This window comes from Mizuhopecten yessoensis, unplaced genomic scaffold (genome assembly GCF_002113885.1).
Source record: "Mizuhopecten yessoensis strain PY_sf001 unplaced genomic scaffold, ASM211388v2 scaffold309, whole genome shotgun sequence".
Taxonomy (NCBI): domain Eukaryota; kingdom Metazoa; phylum Mollusca; class Bivalvia; order Pectinida; family Pectinidae; genus Mizuhopecten; species Mizuhopecten yessoensis.
In genome coordinates, this window is record NW_018403482.1 from 95862 (window position 1) to 113614 (window position 17753).

General features: G+C 37.1%; 3 protein-coding genes across 3 annotated transcripts in view; 1 reads left to right on the forward strand and 2 right to left on the reverse strand.

The window, feature by feature from the left end:
* The window catches only part of LOC110446263, a 33357-nt gene extending 29643 nt beyond the window's left edge, over positions 1-3714 (reverse strand). Inside the window, exon 1 of the mRNA XM_021491315.1 lies at positions 3558-3714. The gene's annotated coding sequence lies outside the window, so the exon portion shown is untranslated. The remainder of the gene's footprint in view (positions 1-3557) is intronic.
* Positions 3715-9518: 5804 nt separating this feature from the next.
* Positions 9519-13246, reverse strand: LOC110446164 (toll-like receptor 1). Its single transcript, XM_021491176.1, has 2 exons — positions 13117-13246; positions 9519-12286 (listed from the first exon to the last, which is right to left on the reverse strand). The coding sequence occupies exons 1-2, from the start codon at positions 13125-13127 to the stop codon at positions 9703-9705; spliced, it is 2595 nt and encodes an 864-aa protein (XP_021346851.1). The 5' UTR covers positions 13128-13246; the 3' UTR covers positions 9519-9702.
* Positions 13247-15637: 2391 nt separating this feature from the next.
* Positions 15638-17753, forward strand: part of LOC110446201 — a 12579-nt gene continuing 10463 nt past the window's right edge. Inside the window, exons 1-2 of the mRNA XM_021491233.1 lie at positions 15638-15752; positions 17063-17092. Of these exons, the coding sequence (XP_021346908.1) occupies positions 15638-15752; positions 17063-17092 (145 nt within the window). The remainder of the gene's footprint in view (positions 15753-17062; positions 17093-17753) is intronic.

A 17753-nucleotide genomic window follows, 5' to 3' on the forward strand; every position in this document is an offset into this window, starting at 1 on the left:
TATAAACGACTATAACCAGTAGATATAAACGACTATAACCAGTAGATATAAACAACTATAACCAGTAGATATAAACAACTATAACCAGTAGATATAAACGACTATAACCAGTAGTTATAAACGGCTGTCTGTACCAATAATAACAACGGTACCACATCCTCGATACTCCAGTGGTTCGAGCTCGTTTGTAAAATTTAGTTAAAGGATGTTTGCGTTCATTTGAAAACGTAAATGAGTGAAGCCCTGGAATATCGAGGATGGCGGTACAGTAAAATAACAATAACCTAGACAGTGTACCAATGTGGGAAGGGAGACTATTCTAAGAATATCAACGGCTAAGTAAAAAAGGAATGACATCCTGTATTTTTAATAATGATATATATATATTTCCAGTGACTTATCATTTCGTTAACTTATAACTCATCGGTGGTTTAAAGGCCAAAACAATGAAATTCCACAGCTCAAGTGTTCAAAAACAGATGGTGAAATACAGTTTAATGATATATGTGCCTTTAAAACACTATAACGTTCAAATTTACAGCTTTTGGTTGAAATAGATAAATTCTTCTAAAATTATTATTTCATGTAAACCGTACCAAAATAAACCCCGGCTGCAACTGTCCTCGGGGATTACTTACGGCCCTCGGGGATTACTATGACAGCCCTCGGGGATTACTATGAAGACCCTCGGGGACTGATTTCCACTAACAGAGTGCAGTCTTTTGTTTCGTAAAACAATCATTGGAATTACAAGGTAAGCAAGGATATATTTAGAAATTGTTTGTTTCGATAGAAAAAGCAAAACAAAGTAAACATTTCATATTCAAAACCGAAAACTCATCATTTTTCTTCTGGTGTCATTAATCATAGGTTCCTGGTGTTATATATAACCAGATTCAGGGCGATCCACACACCATGCGGATATCATCAGCATATCATTACCACTGCTCTGACAGCCTACACACGTCCGTTCGATTTAAGTACAATATGCCCGCCCTTTACACTTCCTATAAACGTATGAATTCACAAAGTTCACCACATTAAAACATTACCTAGACATAATTACGACACAGGTATGTGTATTATAACAGTAAGGCGAGGACTGGTTGACGCTGCCAGAAGGCGAAATGACCTGTGTCACGTCAGGTGATGTTTCCCAGAGTATCTGTACAGGTGATGTCCAGTGACACATATATTTGTATCACTTAAGGACGTTTGCTACACATCAATGGCAGACTCTCATGTTTATTAGAAACAGGAATCTAATCAATGTCTCACGGCTCCTGACTGTTGCTTACTAGATTTATCAAAATTTATTTATATTTGGATACTACACAACGAGAGTAAGATAAAAAGAATCTTTGAGTTGCAGAACTTCTTTCTTAATAACCTTTTACAATATTTGCATGAGATCTACACCATTGTTTTAGCGTCACGTTAGAATCCATTGTTGTAATAATATAGTCAAATAATCCGTTATACAGTTACTTCATAATTAGTTGTCATAATTATACAACCAGCCACCTTGTGATAAGGTCACGATGAATGTTTATGGTTATAATGATATAGTCAGATCCTTTGTGATATACAGTAGTTACTTTATAATTCATTGTTGAACGATAAATGATGCCACCAGATTCTATGTGATCATGGTAGATATCAATTACTATAATGATACAATAAGGCCGTATCATAAGGTATATCATAAAGATAGTCGTTTTAACAGGTATTCTGAAGTCTCATTTATACATACATATCCTCAATCTAATGTTGACTTTAAAACATATTATACCATTGCAATTTGTTACGGGGACTTTATACGATCGATCACAGGTATTACGTCGTTGAGCCGGAGATCTGACAACAACAGGCCATTCTACATGTACGTAGTCGTCATGTGATGTAGGAGGAAACACTATGGAAACTTAGCTATCACCTGACAGGCCATAACATAAGAGTGTATACATATAGGTATGGTTTGTCTGGGACATGTCGTGGATGTGTTAATGTCACTTCCACGTGTTAGTGTAGTACCACTGTATATTTTAATGTTCTTGTTTTGCGAATAAAGACTGTCTATAGTAATAATATTGCGCTCATGTGTCTTGTTTTCGGGAAAGAAGACAGGTGTCTGAGAAATGGTGTTGTTGTTTTTATTTGATATTTAGGTAAATTTATTATAAACAAATTCGTGAATAAACGTGGGATTAATTAGCAGAATATGTACGCATAAATGAAGGTTAATCTTGATAGTAATTATTAATTTCTTGAGAGAGTATCATTCTATCAACACCGCAGTAAAAATATATAAACATAGATGTTTAAAGACTACATATACATAGACGATTTCTCTACTCAATGTTGTCAAAGATGTTATCACTTCTGTACCCGGTGCAGTTTTTTCCGTATCAACTTTAAATTGTTATATTGACCATGTGTGTTTTAGTAATTATGCCTATCTCATTATATTATTTTGCAGCAAAACTGATGGATATCGGGTAAAGCTAAATCTTAAACATAAATATAGCCTCATCATAATGCCACGGTTTGCTATTAACTACATATATAGCTCAATCTACATTACTCTCCTGGAGAAAGTCAAATCGTATTTCATTAATTTAATTGCGCATGAAGGCAACTTGGAGAAAGTCAAATTGTATTTCATTAATTTAATTCCACATACAGGTAACCTTTCTTCTGCTCATATATCTACTAAAGACAAATACTGAACACCAGATACACAAGTCCTAGAATTCAAAATGATCACCATTTCAGTCTATACTCAAACATATTCCATTATTTCTACAAAAGTTTCAAAACTAAAATAATAAATAAATAGCTTTGAAAATTTATTTAAGCATGTTGCTCCTTAATCCTGTTGTAGGCATGCACAGTGTGTATTAGACATATTACGCTGATATCTCTAAGACAGTAACACAAAAGGACAAGATGCTAAACGACACACATGTTGAAAACTATCGACACGTTTTAAGGTCGCAATCATGTTTTATGGAAGATTTATATTTTAGAACACGCTCATTAGAGTGATTTGTTGTTTCATTGTCACTACTGCGGTTCTCGCCTTGAGGACGTGACATCACTTATACTTGAAGTAAATGTATATGGCATGTGTTGGTGATGGGGCAGAAGACACTTATCATTCCAGACCACCTGGTCTTATTTCTTTGTACTTTTTCAAGAATCTCCTATAAACCTTTCTTCTGTTAATATTTTGCCCAGGTTTGAGATACGATTACGGTGTGTTTGATAATTTGATATTCTCTTGCTTTTTGTTGTTGTCAGGAGCAGAAATGTTAATTAGAGAATGGACTATACGAAACAAAACGTAGTTTTCTTTAAATGTTGTAAGAATATGTGTTCGTGTTAGCGATAAAAACTGAAACAGATAGTCAGGGATATGATGATGGGGTGAGTCACGCCCCTTTTTGTCTTTGCGGCAATGTCAAAACTTCGTAGTTACCGCTATAGACAAACTAATTATAATCTACTGTAATTAACACCGCAAACATTTATAAATGTGGGAATAAAACACTTACCTGTTACTGCTTAAACTCAGGTTACTTGTGAACATTCGAGGTAATGGGAGAGTTAATCCATTTTGGTAACGGTGGTATCGCACATTTGACAGCGGCCGCCATTGTTGGTGTGCTGACAGCTACATGGGACGAACGTCGTTTTGGACGTGATGGATGTTCGCAGGGCTGAGACCGAAATAAGACATCACCTTGTCTCCTGCCCCAGGCAACTTTACAAAATACAACAACCTATACGCATATGTACATAGAGGAACACCTTCAAAAAGCTTACTTTGCCTTAGGCTAACACTTGCATTTCGTTCTGTCAATGTGAAGTAACGGATCTTATTATTGTCACTGTTTTATGAGTTGACAAGCACTGTTTGCAATTACAATATATAACATCTAACCATTGACAAGCTGAACATTCTTTTGTTGATTAACTTCTAATATTTTGCTACTATTTCTTCGATTTTCAAGTCAACATATTGTAAATAAATGTTAAGGTACATAAAAATAACAACAGAACCTACGAGAAGGGATAATTATTTATTTGTCCAATACATAGATATAACGTAAATGTTAATCGAATAATTTTAACATAGGAGAATATTTGAATATTCTGTGTATACGAAATTAGAGCAAGAACCCACGAGACATCAAAAATAAGGAACGCGGGCATCATGTAACCGAACAAAAACTCCGAACAAAGACAGAAAAGATAAGCAGTTCCAGCACCACATCACGCACGCGTCATAATGTCTACCACCATATCCACAAGTGTAGAGAAGGTATTATTTTATCCTTGATGATTAATACTTATATTTCACGAGAGGAATGGATATTTAGATTGTTTTCCCGTCAGTGGGTAGCACGATTTAAAATATGAAAAAAGTTCAACCCATGAGTGTAACCTCATCGCACCAATGATATTCTGTTTCTCTTTAAGTTTTTCTTTATTTGATATGGCCTTCCGTAAATGATTAGCCCATATCCCTTACATTTGGAGACAGGAAATACCGTGGTAGTGGATAGTGTATGCAAGGTTGTACTTTCATGTAATGTAATGTTTATAAAATAGTTTTCAATAAATTAGTGGTGGTTATTATATACAATGTTGTACATTTAGTGGCAAGTATATACAATGTTGTACATTCAGTGGCAAGTATATACAATGTTGTACATTCAGTAGCAAGTTTACATAATGTTGTATAATTAGTGGTAAGTATATACAATGCTGTGTAATCTACAATGTTGTATAATTAGTGGTAAGTATATACAATGTGTGTAATCTACAATGTTGTGTAATTAGTGGTAAGTATATGCAATGTTGTGTAATCTACAATGTTGTATAATTAGTGGTAAGTAGATCCAAAGTTGTGTAATTAGTGGTAAGTATATACAAAGTTGAGTAATTAGTGGTAAGTATATACAAAGTTGTGTAATTAGTGATAATTATATACAATGTTGTATAATTAGTGGTAAGTTTGTAAGTAAATACAATATTGTATAATAAGTGGTAAGTATATACAATGTTGTATAATTAGTGGTAAGTTTATAAAATATTCTACAATTAGTGGTAAATATATCCAATGTTGTACACGTATTGGTAAGTATATACAATGTTGTATTATTAATTGGTGAATATATAAAACATAATTGGTAGATAAATAAAATGTTCTTCATTTACTCAACTCAAAGTAAAAACGATATTGTACTATCGCTCAGTATTATGGATTAATTATGTTCGGCTGTCTTTCCTTCTAAATTGCATTTGATACATTGTGTTCAGATAGGATATTAATAACTGTTTACATGAGCTATGCACATTAAAATTCTAGATCTATCATTTATACTAAGTTGTCGTACTTCCCAGATTGATAGGTTGAACAAGCCCATCTTACTGTATTTAACCAGTTCATGTGCTATTAATATAAACTTTATTTCATTCCAAATTAAGTTGCATTACATCACATAACATACAAAGTACAGAGGAATGGGATCCGGAAACAAGTTATAATAACTTATATAAATCCGTTTCCGAGAATGTATCTCATTAATTTAGGGCATGATAGTATAGTTACTGAATTCTATGGAAAGAAATATAAACACTTAAAACAGTAGCTTACTTTTAAACGTAGTTCAAGGGATATTTGAAATGAGAGTAAAAGAAAAGGGGTACAGGGGGGGGGGGGGATATAGATGCCCGTGCCAATAAGAATAGAAGGAGAAGAAATAGGTGATGTGAAACAAAGGATCGTTGTATAATGAATAGAACTTAGTCAAATCTTTTAGAATGGATGATGAAGTTTTGTACAGATGAAAAAATTAAGGCATTTTCGTCATCTGTAAGCTCATTATTCCCGAACAAAAGTAAATCAGTTGAGAGTGGATGATTGATTTCGTTAAATGTATGTAACCGTAGTTGAGAAAAAAGACAACAATGTAATAGATAATGTTCATTGGTTTCATTTGCTTGCATGCAAGAACACAGAGGACTATCAATTAGATTTCTCTGGTATAGATAAAACTTAAGGGAACTACACTCCATTCTTAATCTAGCATGATGTATCTGCCCAAGTCTGGTACCATTAAAGTAGAAAATTTTAATTTTGTGAGAGGGCTTGCGTAGATAGGTTTTAAGTTTATAGATTGAAGGGTCGTTCTTGACATAGTCAGGCAAGGAGTTCCAGATACTGATGACAGATGGCAAAAAAGATTTATTATAGAGACTCGTATGACTAACTAGTGGACGAAAATTATTTCCCGTGCGAGTATCATGGTTGTGGTAATTACGGTTACGCTGAGGTAGAATATCTAGAAGATATTGAGGAGCCAGACCATGAACCATTTTGTGGAAAAGAATAAGCTTGTGCTGTTTACGTCTTTCCTCGAGGGGAAGCCAACCTGTTTCAGTATACAGTTTAATTCTACTTGTGAGTCTAGTGCCGCCAGTGACTATGCGTGCTGCTTCTAATTGAAGATTTTCTAATAATTCAGATTGAGCTTTAGTAAGGCAGTCCCATAAGATATCGCCATAGTCTAATATAGGTCGAATAAGAGTGTAGTACATAGTTTGGAGACTATACCTGTCCAAAGAGAATTTAAATTTACGTAAGATATTTATTTTAGGTGAAATCTTAGATATCAAATAACTGATGTGTTCATTCCAATGACCATTTCCAGAGAGAAAAATACCTAAATGCTTGTGTGTAGCAACTTCAGAGATGTTAGTATTGTTCATATTTAAGGGAGGATGAAACGGTTTAATGGTTTTTCTACTAATGAGCAGGGTTTCTGTTTTGGATGGGTTAAAATTTACTAACCATCTTTGCGACCAGTTATGAAACTTATTAAGGTCACTATTAAGAATATCTGCGCTGACTCTAGGAATATCAACGGTTACGTAAAGAGAGGTGTCATCAGCGAATAACTTTATTTTAGCTTGTATATCTTTAACAATGTCATTTATATATATCAAAAATAAAAGAGGTCCAAGAATTGAGCCCTGTGGAACACCAGCCTTAACATTTAACCAATTTGAATTTTTACCATTGATGACAACTCTCTGCTTTCGATCGGAAAGATAATTTTCAAACCAAACTAATAGCGAATTTCGAATCCCATAGCTGGATAATTTACAAAGAAGGCCTTTATGCCAAACTCGATCGAAAGCTTTGCTAATATCACAGAAGACCATACGTATTTCCTTACCATTGTCTAAGGCTAAATATATATCATGAATGATCGCAAGAAGTTGATTTGATGGTGAGTCACCGTGCCTAAACCCAGATTGATGGGGGGATAGGAGGGAGTGAGTGTGCAAGAAATTGTAGACATATTTGAAGACACATTTTTCCATTAATTTACCAACGATCGATAGCAGTGATATAGGTCTGTAATTCGTTAATATAGACTTGTTATCTTTTTTATGCACAGGGGTGACGTTAGCAAGCTTCCATTCAGATGGGAATAAACCAGATCTAATTGACCTGTTAAAGAGATTTCTTAAGGGGACACATATGATATTTACTGATTCTTTAAGAAGACGAGGATTTACCAGGTCAGGACCAATGGCCTTAGAACAGTCAGTGGTAAGAATAGCATCTCTGACATCATTAGCTGTGATGTTAATATCAGATAAGGAATTATTACATTCGTCGTTAATGTTAGGGAGATTTACATTGGAATCATCAACTGTAGACTGGGCACAAAAGAAGTCATTAAATAAGCAAGCTTTCTCAAAGTCATCTGAGACAGTGCTATTGTTAAGAAGCAATGGTGGTATACAAAATTTACCAGAGTTAGGTAATAGTTGCTTTACAGTTTTCCACCATTGTTTAGCACTAATGTTGGAAGGTTTGCGAAGTTCGCTACATAAATTAGAAAAATATGTTAATTTGGCGTGCTTGATTGTGTTAACACATTTGTTACGAAGTCGACGAAACTTTGCCCAGTGAGCTTCAGTAAGGGTACGCTTGGCTTTTTTATGAGCGCGCTTACGTTTACGAATTAATCTCCTTATTTCGTTTGATAGCCAAGGGGGTTCATTAGATCTGATGGTTATTTTTTTATTCGGAATACAAGATTTAGCAATAGTAAGTAAAATATCTAAGAACTTTTTGACAGCATCATTAATATCATCAAAATCACTCAATAAATTCCAGTAAACTGAGCTGAGTTTTTCCCTAAATAAATCGTAATTTCCTAGGTCAAAAAGCCAAACGTTTCGCTTAAACACCTGCTGCACTGGCTTTGAAATATTAAAAGAACAGTAGATTGGACAATGGTATCTAACTATCATGTGCTATTACCTGACATTAGGTAGCAAGGGTCGCCATGTCCAACCTATCTAGATAATCGTGTCAAGGGAATAGGTTCCTCGTTATAAGGAAACATTTATTTGAAACACACATTAAAAAGGCATGGCGTCCCTTAATTATATTGCACAAAATAAGGAAACCAATCCCGGAATCCCAGAGTGACAATTTGTATAATAAGCAAACTTTTTTTTATCTAAGATTTGGACACAATAAATGGGAAAAGATAGAATAAGGAAGAAATGGTGTTTAACTACAGACGTAGTATTATGGTCAGTAAAGGAACAAACTGATTCGTTGTTTCCGTGTACTCGAGATTGCTGTTTGGGGACGAAAACAGTATCTTTCTCTGGGGTGCCGGGATTGGTTTTCTTATCGTGTGCAATATAATCAAGGAAGGCCAAACTTTTTTTATGTGTGTTTCAAGAAATGTTTCCTTATAACGAGGAAACCATTCCCCGCGATACGATTATTTAAAGATAGATTGGACATGATGATCCTTGTTACCTATAGGTCAAACACTAGGCCAAGTTTCAGATAGGCTGAAATATTATTTCGAACAATATAAGAGTTCCATTAATAGAGCAAGTCAACATAGTATCTACTCTAAACGATAAACGGTATTCTGTTGTATAGGTTACATCTATTAGTAAGAGAGGTAATCTAGGAAGGAGGCTTTACAAAGACTAACGCGCCTTTTCTTAAATGTAACCCATTGTCTCAGATCTTTGTCCGTGTTAAGTTGCATAGGTGTGTAAAATGGTGGGAGAAACAGGTGCCCAAACTCGTGATGATTTATTATCATTTTTCTCTTACTCTCGTTCGTTAATTTTCAAATTGCAAAATATACTTGGTAAAACTCGAGTCTTGATGCAATTTAAAGATTGAATAACTCGAGTTAGATCAACATGATAACCAACCATCACTCGTTGGGGAACCTCCATTTATATGTATAGAACAGGAACGGTAATTTGTATGAACGTTACAATTAACCCCTGGAATATGTCATGGCAAAATTGAAGGCACGAAGATAGCTGTTTGATTGGTCTAAGGTAAAAAAACAACCTGACCAATCGCTAGGCTGATACCTGTCCTTTGAAGATTACAAAGGAGAGACATCCAACTTCAAAGTCTGTCAATTTTTACCGTTACATGACCGCGAGATTCTTTTGATGAACATATTCCATGGGTGCAGAGAGCGAAAGTGAGCGTTACCCCTGGATATCGAGGATGGTTATAAGGTACTTGACGTACATAGAAGTTCTCAATCATTATGATTCATTCTGCTAAAACGCGACATATGGACGTCCTGGCGTTTCTTTATAGTTTGAACATTCTTCTACCCATTACATTTCAATACTTTCTGCTATTTTTTCCCAGAATATGACATTGCCTTGAGGATCATGCGGGTACTCTATGTATGACTTGGATCGGATGATGTCCATCACGTGTAAAGGAATGACAGCGGCGGGTACAGGGTTATACATAACAAGGAACAGCACAGTGGCCCCTTCTCGGGAGTAAATACTCTCCATTCGCGCCATGTTCAGCTCATACATACACCAGTAGGACCCGATGAAGTTTTCACTCATTATCACCACAGTTTTACGGCTAGAATGTATGGCGTTTGTGATATTAGCAGCTATGTCCATACCAGGAATGAAGTCTCGTCCATGTACACATAGTCGGAAGTGACGATTCTCCTCTAGATTTGTAATTAAATCATTCTTGATGAATCCAGATTCCTCTTCAGCGTATGAAATGAAGGCGTCAAACTGGAACTCGTGATTTTGGTCATCTCTGACTCTGGCGTAACCTCTGTACCTGTTCTTGGTGATGTAGTAAAGATAGCGGAGCTTCCATCTGTATCTGAACACAAGTCCAAACACCAAAATTGCTATACAGAATACGATAGCGGAGAGGACTCCGCCGATCAGTCCAATGTAGCTTGTGCAATCTTTCTCCAGCTGCCGAAGTGTCGTATCTAGGTCTGAAAACAAGACTCTGGTCTCATTATCTAGGCTACAACTGTATGTTTCAAATCTTTTAAAAACCCTCTGATTTAAGTTAATCCAGCGAATGGATGGAAGAGTAAGGCAAGAACAAACGAGTCTGTTATTACTCAGGTCTATCGTGAGATTTCCTGTCTTGGTAATCATATCGATGTCTCGTCTGTTCTGATTGGTCAGTTCTGATAGCTGGTTATGAGACAAATCCAGATACGTCAGATTCATCATGTGACCAATGTCGGCTTGCAACGAATTCATCAAGTTGAAACTCACATTCAAATCTTGCATACTAGATAAAGTATGAAATATTTTTCGAGGCAAACTATCAATTCTGTTCAAAGAAATGTCCAACTTAGTTATTCGGGTGTTGTTTTGAAACGTTTCGCCTTTTCTGTCGCGATTGATCATGAAGCCTAGGAGATTTGTGTGAAGGATCAGTGTTTTAAGAGAAGGAACATATCGGAAGAAATCGTTAGCTACATACGAGCAGAAGTTATTCGACAGATCCACGTATTCCAATTTGGTTAAATTGATGATGGGACCTCTCCATTCAACAAAGATATTGTTTTGAGCAAAAATATGAGTCAAGTTGTTCTCCGCGAAATGAAGCCTGGAAATAACGTACTGATAATGACATGCTTTCATAGAAACTGTTTCAAGACTTCTTGGTAAGTTGACAATGAAGGTCAACCCCTTTCCGGCATTACCCAAACGTTTTAAGGTAACCATGTTCGTCAGCCTAGCGTCGTTTTCGAGAAATGTTCCGTGTTTCTGGGGTCCTCTCCAATCCTGACAGCTGTGAAAACGATTTGTATCTTCATCTGGATTATGTGTAGTAAAGGAGTCGGATACATCAAGTTCACGGAGATGATTTAAAACGCTTATCTGAAGAACGTAAATGCCCATGGTGAACAGGTTGTCCCTGGTTGATATGTACCATACGGTGGGTGGGAGATAGTTAAAGGTATCGGACTGCAGCATGCTTATTCTGTTGCTGTTGATGTACAACTTCTCCAGTTTGGTATCGTTGAGGTATTTCATATCCTCCACTAAAAGGTAGGTCCCCACGCCATATGTACAATGTATCTTGGAAATGTCCAAAGTACGGATGTCTGTGAACCGTAAATCCGATGTGAGGTTTGATAATACGGAGAATGATAAATAGACGTTGTGTGATATGTTAAGATACATCAGGCGATGTAGTACAGAAATGGCGCCTGTGTCTATACGAGTGAGTTTACAAAACGACATATTGAGATACTGTATTACCGCTACATTCGCAAACATACCCCGGGTCAGAGACTTTATCTTACAGTTCCCCGTTAGGCTGGAGAGATCCAAGGTTTTTAGGTTTGACATGTTCTGATATTCTCCCGGGAAATCTGCGCCATCTATTCCATCAAGCTGAAGATATTTCAAAGATTTAATTCCTCCTATAGATCGCGGATATTGAGTATCCTCTTTTTGGGCGTTTTGTTTCAAATTCAAATATTGCAAGTTTGTCAGTGATTCAAATAATCCAGGTACGAAAATTGAAGCATTGTAATGTAATTTGTTATTCTTAAGATCCAAAACCATCAAACGTGCTAGTTTGTGTAAGGTATCTTTCCTGAATGATCTAAGATTGTTATTAGATAAGTCAAGAAATGTAACGTAATAGCCTATTTCTGCTGTTTTAGGAAAGCTACTGATTAAGTTATGGGAGAGACTAATCCACGTAACATCCGGTGAAAAAACTGGCGTGCCTCTCAGATCATTTTTAGAACAGTCAGCACCGATTTCACGGCCATTGGGGTCATGAGTTAGGACAAAGCATCTACATTTGGGCTCAGATGTGCAGTTGTTGAAATATTGATCTCCAAGTTCTACACCTGACAGAAGTCCCTGGCTTACCATTTGCAGTCCAAGTACGAGTTTTACTCTGAAACAAAATGGATCATTTTCTCAATTTTTAAATGAATATCAGCATGACCTGAATCGAAAAAGATCAAGAAAACCATATGTATTTGTTTAGTTTGTGTCCGGGTTATGCGATCCGCCCCAATACCACCAAAGGGACAGGCAGTAATCATGTTTCCAGCTATAAGCGTAACGTATAGCGACGCATAACGTGTTTATGTACTAGAAGCGTTGAATTATTAATAGTTCCAAATATGGATACACTATTAAATAAATAAAAGGTACAAATATGGATACACTATTAAATTGATAATAGTTACAAACATTGATATACTATTAAATTGATAATAGTTACAAACATAGATATGTTCCGTAATAGCTACTTATGGTTAGAGGATATCTATTTACTTACAGGTTATACATGGCTGTCACTACCTAACAGGACCAGACAACAGGTTCCGTAAGAGCTACTAATGGTAAGAGGATATCTATATAATTACAGGTTATACATGGCTGTCACTACTCACCAGGACCAGACTACAGGTTCCTTAACAGCTACTAATGGTTAGAGGATATCTATATATCTACAGGTTATACATGTCTGTCACTACTCACCAGGACCAGACTACAGGTTCCTTAACAGCTACTAATGGTTAGAGGATATCTATGTACTTACAGGTTATACATGGCTGTCACTACTCACCAGGACCAGACAACAGGTTCCTTAACAGCTACTAATGGTTAGAGGATATCTATATATCTACAGGTTATACATGGCTGTCACTACTCACCAGGACCAGACAACAGGTTCCGTAACAGCTACTAATGGTTAGAGGATATCTATGTACTTACAGGTTATACATGGCTGTCACTACTGGTGGATAGATGACGTCGATGCTTTCACTGCTAAAGTGCAGACAGGAGTTCCTTCCAAACGTTTAAAAGCAAGTTTGGCATAAGTAAAAGGAAATCCGTTTGAGAGATTGATTCATATATATTGAACTTAAATAAAAACGGAAGTATTTCTGACGTGAAATGAATTTAAGGAAACAAAGGCTCAGGGAAGTTGGTGTCTAAAATAGCAGGTAGCGGCCATTATATCTGATATATAGTATTTATATAGAACATGTATAAATACTTTCGATTAACATTAATTTCTTTGGAAAATAAAGACACGAGTTGCTATCCATCACAACGCTTGAACCCAGGTTATTATCGTCACACCGTCTGTCCCCGAGTTATCATCTGTCACATAATCTTTTCCCGAGTTGTCATCCGTCACATCGCCTGACCCCGGGTTGTAATCCATCACACCGCATGACCCCGGGTCGTCATCGTCACACCGTCTGTCCCCGATTTGTCATCTTTCACATCGTTTGTTTCCGAGTTGTCATCCGTCACACCGTCTGTCCCCGAGTTGTCATCTGTAACATCGTCTGTCCCCGAGATGTCATCCGCCACACTTTCTGTCACCGGGTTGTCATCGTCACACCGTCTGTTTCCGATATATCATCTGTCACCCCGTCTGTCCCCGAGTTGTCATCCGTCACACCGTCTGTGTCCGGGTTGTCATCAGTAATACAATCTGTTCCAGAGTTGTCATCCGTCACACCGTCTGTCCATGGGTTGTCATCCGAATTATTTCCTCGAACCATCTAATTCCGTGAGAACGCTTTCACATTTTATGGACGTATGGTGTTTTTACTTTGTGTGCTCATTCGTCACACGCTCTGCTATGATAATTGTTTAGATGCCATTTTCCACACTGCTTTAATGCGACTGTCTTTAAGCTGTTATCCGTTACACTGTCTGTTCCCGAGTTGTCATCCGTCAACCTGTCCTAATTTGTCTGTCAATTCGCAAGTTGTCCCCGAGTAAGCGTCCGTCTGTCCCCGAGTTGTCATCCGTCTCCTCGTCTGTCCCCGAGTTGTCATCCGTCACACTGCCTGTCCCCGAATTGCCATCCGCCACACCGTCTGTCCCCTAGATGTCATTCGTCATACCGTCTGTTCCTGAGTTGTCATTCATTACACCGTCTGTCCCCGAGATGTCATTCGTCACTCCGTCTGTCCCCGAGTTGTCATCCATCACACCGTCTCTCCCCGAGATGTCATTCGTCACTCCGTCTGTCCCCAATTGTCCTCCATCACACCGTCTCTCTCCGAGTTGTCATTCGTCACTCATGCCATTCGTCACTCCGTCTGTCCCCAATTGTCATCCATCACACCGTCTCTCTCCGAGTTGTCATTCGTCACTGATGTCATTCGTCACTCCGTCTGTCCCCAATTGTCATCCATCACACCGTCTCTCTCCGAGTTGTCATCCATCACACCGTCTCTCTCCGAGTTGTCATTCGTCACTCCGTCTGTTCCTGAGTTGTCATCCGTCATTCCGTCTGTCCCCGAGTCGTCATCCATCACACCGTCTCTCCCCGAGAAGTCATCCATCACACCGTCTCTCTCCGAGTTGTCATCCGTCACTCCGTCTCTCCCCGAGTCGTCATTCGTCACTCCGTCTGTTCCTGAGTTGTCATTCGTCACTCCGTCTGTTCATGAGTTGTCATTCGTCACTCCGTCTGTTCATGAGTTGTCATTCGTCACTTCATCTATCCCCGAGTTGTCATCCATCACACCGTCTCTCCCCGCGATGTCTTCCGTCACACTGCCCGTCCCCGAATTGCCATCCGCCACACCGTCTCTCCCCGAGTTGTCATTCGTCACTCCGTCTGTTCCCGAGCTGTCATTCGTCACTCCGTCTGTTCCCGAGTTGTCATCCATCACACCGCCTCTCCCAGAGTTGTCATTCGTCACTCCGTCTGTTCCCGAGTTGTCATTCGTCACTCCGTCTGTTCCCGAGTTGTCATCCGTCACAATGTCATATGTGATGGTGATGTTGTTGTTGGTTCAATATTGTCCAATGTTGATAACCTACAAAGGTAGGTTTGTATACAAATGTACGTTCGTGTTTAAAAATAGCAGTTAATAGTTAATTTCATTACTTCTATAACCAATGAAAAATATATGTCAGCTTAATACCGACACCAACGTTCTGTATATACTGCCTGTGACAGCGCCTTACCCTGTGGACTAGATGATTACGATCATTATAGGATAATGTTTTGCCTCCCGTTCGCACTGACCTAATTGACACAGATAGATGTGATACCTACAGAGTCAGCAACAACACCCATTTATATACAGGAATGTCGATATAGCCTTCTGAAACAGAAAGGTATCGTCTTTCCGAAATCAGCGCAAAATGCGAATCGTTTCCATGGCGATGTTTACCTGTGATCAATACCTCTGTAGGTGCCACCGTATTAGGTATCAGACAGATGTGGCGGATATCTGTAGATGTAGTTCACTGAATTAGGATGAAAATGTTTGCCAAATGTAACAGTTCACGCATACGAACTACGTTTAAGATAATTACAGCTGACATTGTTTTCGAGGCGGTGCTGATGCTTGGCCTTGTCCATCTCGTTAGAGGTAAGTGTTGACACTATTCCCCTACATATACTATACCTCAGTAAGCTGATGCTGGGCCTTGTCTATGTCGTTAGAGGTAAGTGTTAACACTATTCCCCTACATATACTATACCTCAGTAAGTAATCATATATCATATCTGACCTGTTTCTTGATAAAGGCCACATTCACACAAACAGACATTCGTAGTGCTTTCTGTGATTTGAAAATCGGATGTAAAATGTGTGTCCTTTTTGAAAAGAAGCCATTACATTTACAAACATAAAAAGTTGTTTCAGGTTATTCTTCATACCGAGTAATTAACAATGATTAGCACTGTCTGAGGTAAAATGTGTTGTTGGGCAGTACTTCCACAAATATGTGGTCCGCTTCGTTTGTCTTAACCATTTCACCCCTATGTAACTTTAGTTGACTCTACCATGCATTGATCTGGACGAGTCCATTATGGTCTAAGTGGTGAAAGGGTTAAAGTTTGGGACTCAGTTTTCGTTTGTGACGCACTATTAAAGACTCCTCATCGCGTAGTTAGATATGTGGTTCCTTTGCTCTAACACCAGTTCTGTGCGTGCTTGCTATAAACGTTTTCTGTTGTAAAATCTTGGTGGTCATTTTCAGCAGAACATGTACATGCACTTTGGAAAAACTGATAAAATATCGTTAGGTTTTGGGTTATGCTTAACAAAATGAAAGTTTTGCCAACTGTTCCAGAAGTTTGTGATGTTCTAAAAAAAGTAGGGACCTTTCTCTTGTTATGTATCTGTACAAGGTATAGTTATACGTTAATATCTCCACTATAACCAGCAATGGTTAAAGTAACAACAGCAATATATTACAATAAAATTGCTTTGTTTTTGTCTTAAAAATGAATTATTTTCTTCTGAAAAATGCATAGTAACAATTGATCATCAAGGTAACGAAACCTTGATTTTTGTTTGGTGATAAAAAAACACTTAAAATATTTCTCCTATTCTCTTTCCTTTTTAATGAAGCGTATTATGTTCACGTAAGCAACGGACCTTATGCTGTTAGCTTGGGAATTAAATGACCTATGCATTGGACAGCCCGAAAATCAATAGTGGGTTGTTTTATAACCAAACGTATTATGATCATCAGAGATATAGCAGCCAAGCACGATTCTTGATTACTATTTGTGTATGAGTGACCAATTGTATAAGATTAAGTCGGATGGGCGACAATGTTATTATAAGTCGGATGGGCGACAATGTTATATTAAGTCGAAGATGCCATTAACTAGATAACTACGATGATAAGTGTGTGGTTAATTACTAAAATAATGAACCTTCTATTGTAGGTACAGGATGTCCTAAGGGAGGGCCTTCTAGTAAGTATATACAATGTAAGTATATACAATGTAAGTATATACAATGTAAGTATAATATACAATGTAAGTATATATACAATGTGAGTATATATACAATGTAAGTATATATAATATAAGTATATACAATGTTAGTATATATAAGTATATACAATATAAGTATATATACAATGTAAGTATTTATACAATGTAAGAATAATATACAATGTAAGTATATATACAATGTAAGTATATATACAATGTAAGCATGGAGCAAAGAAGTAATTCCAACAGTGTGGACAAGTTTAGGTTGTCAAATTTTCAGAGCGATTCGTTCCTTTTTCAAGAAACAGTGAAACAGAACAGTTACATATACATATACATCATATTACAAGAAGATAGAACTGATATACAATAATTGAAAATATAGCTATTATATAAAACCAATAGTCCCCTTGGCTAAAGACAGCCGTAAGTATATATACCATGTAAGTATATACAATGTAAGTATATATACAATGTATATATACAATGTAAGTATATATAATATAAGTATATACAATATAAGTATATATAATATAAATATATACACAATGTAAGTATATACAATGTAAGTATATATACAATGTAAGCATATACAATGTAAGTATATATACAATGTAAGTATATACAATGTAAGTATATA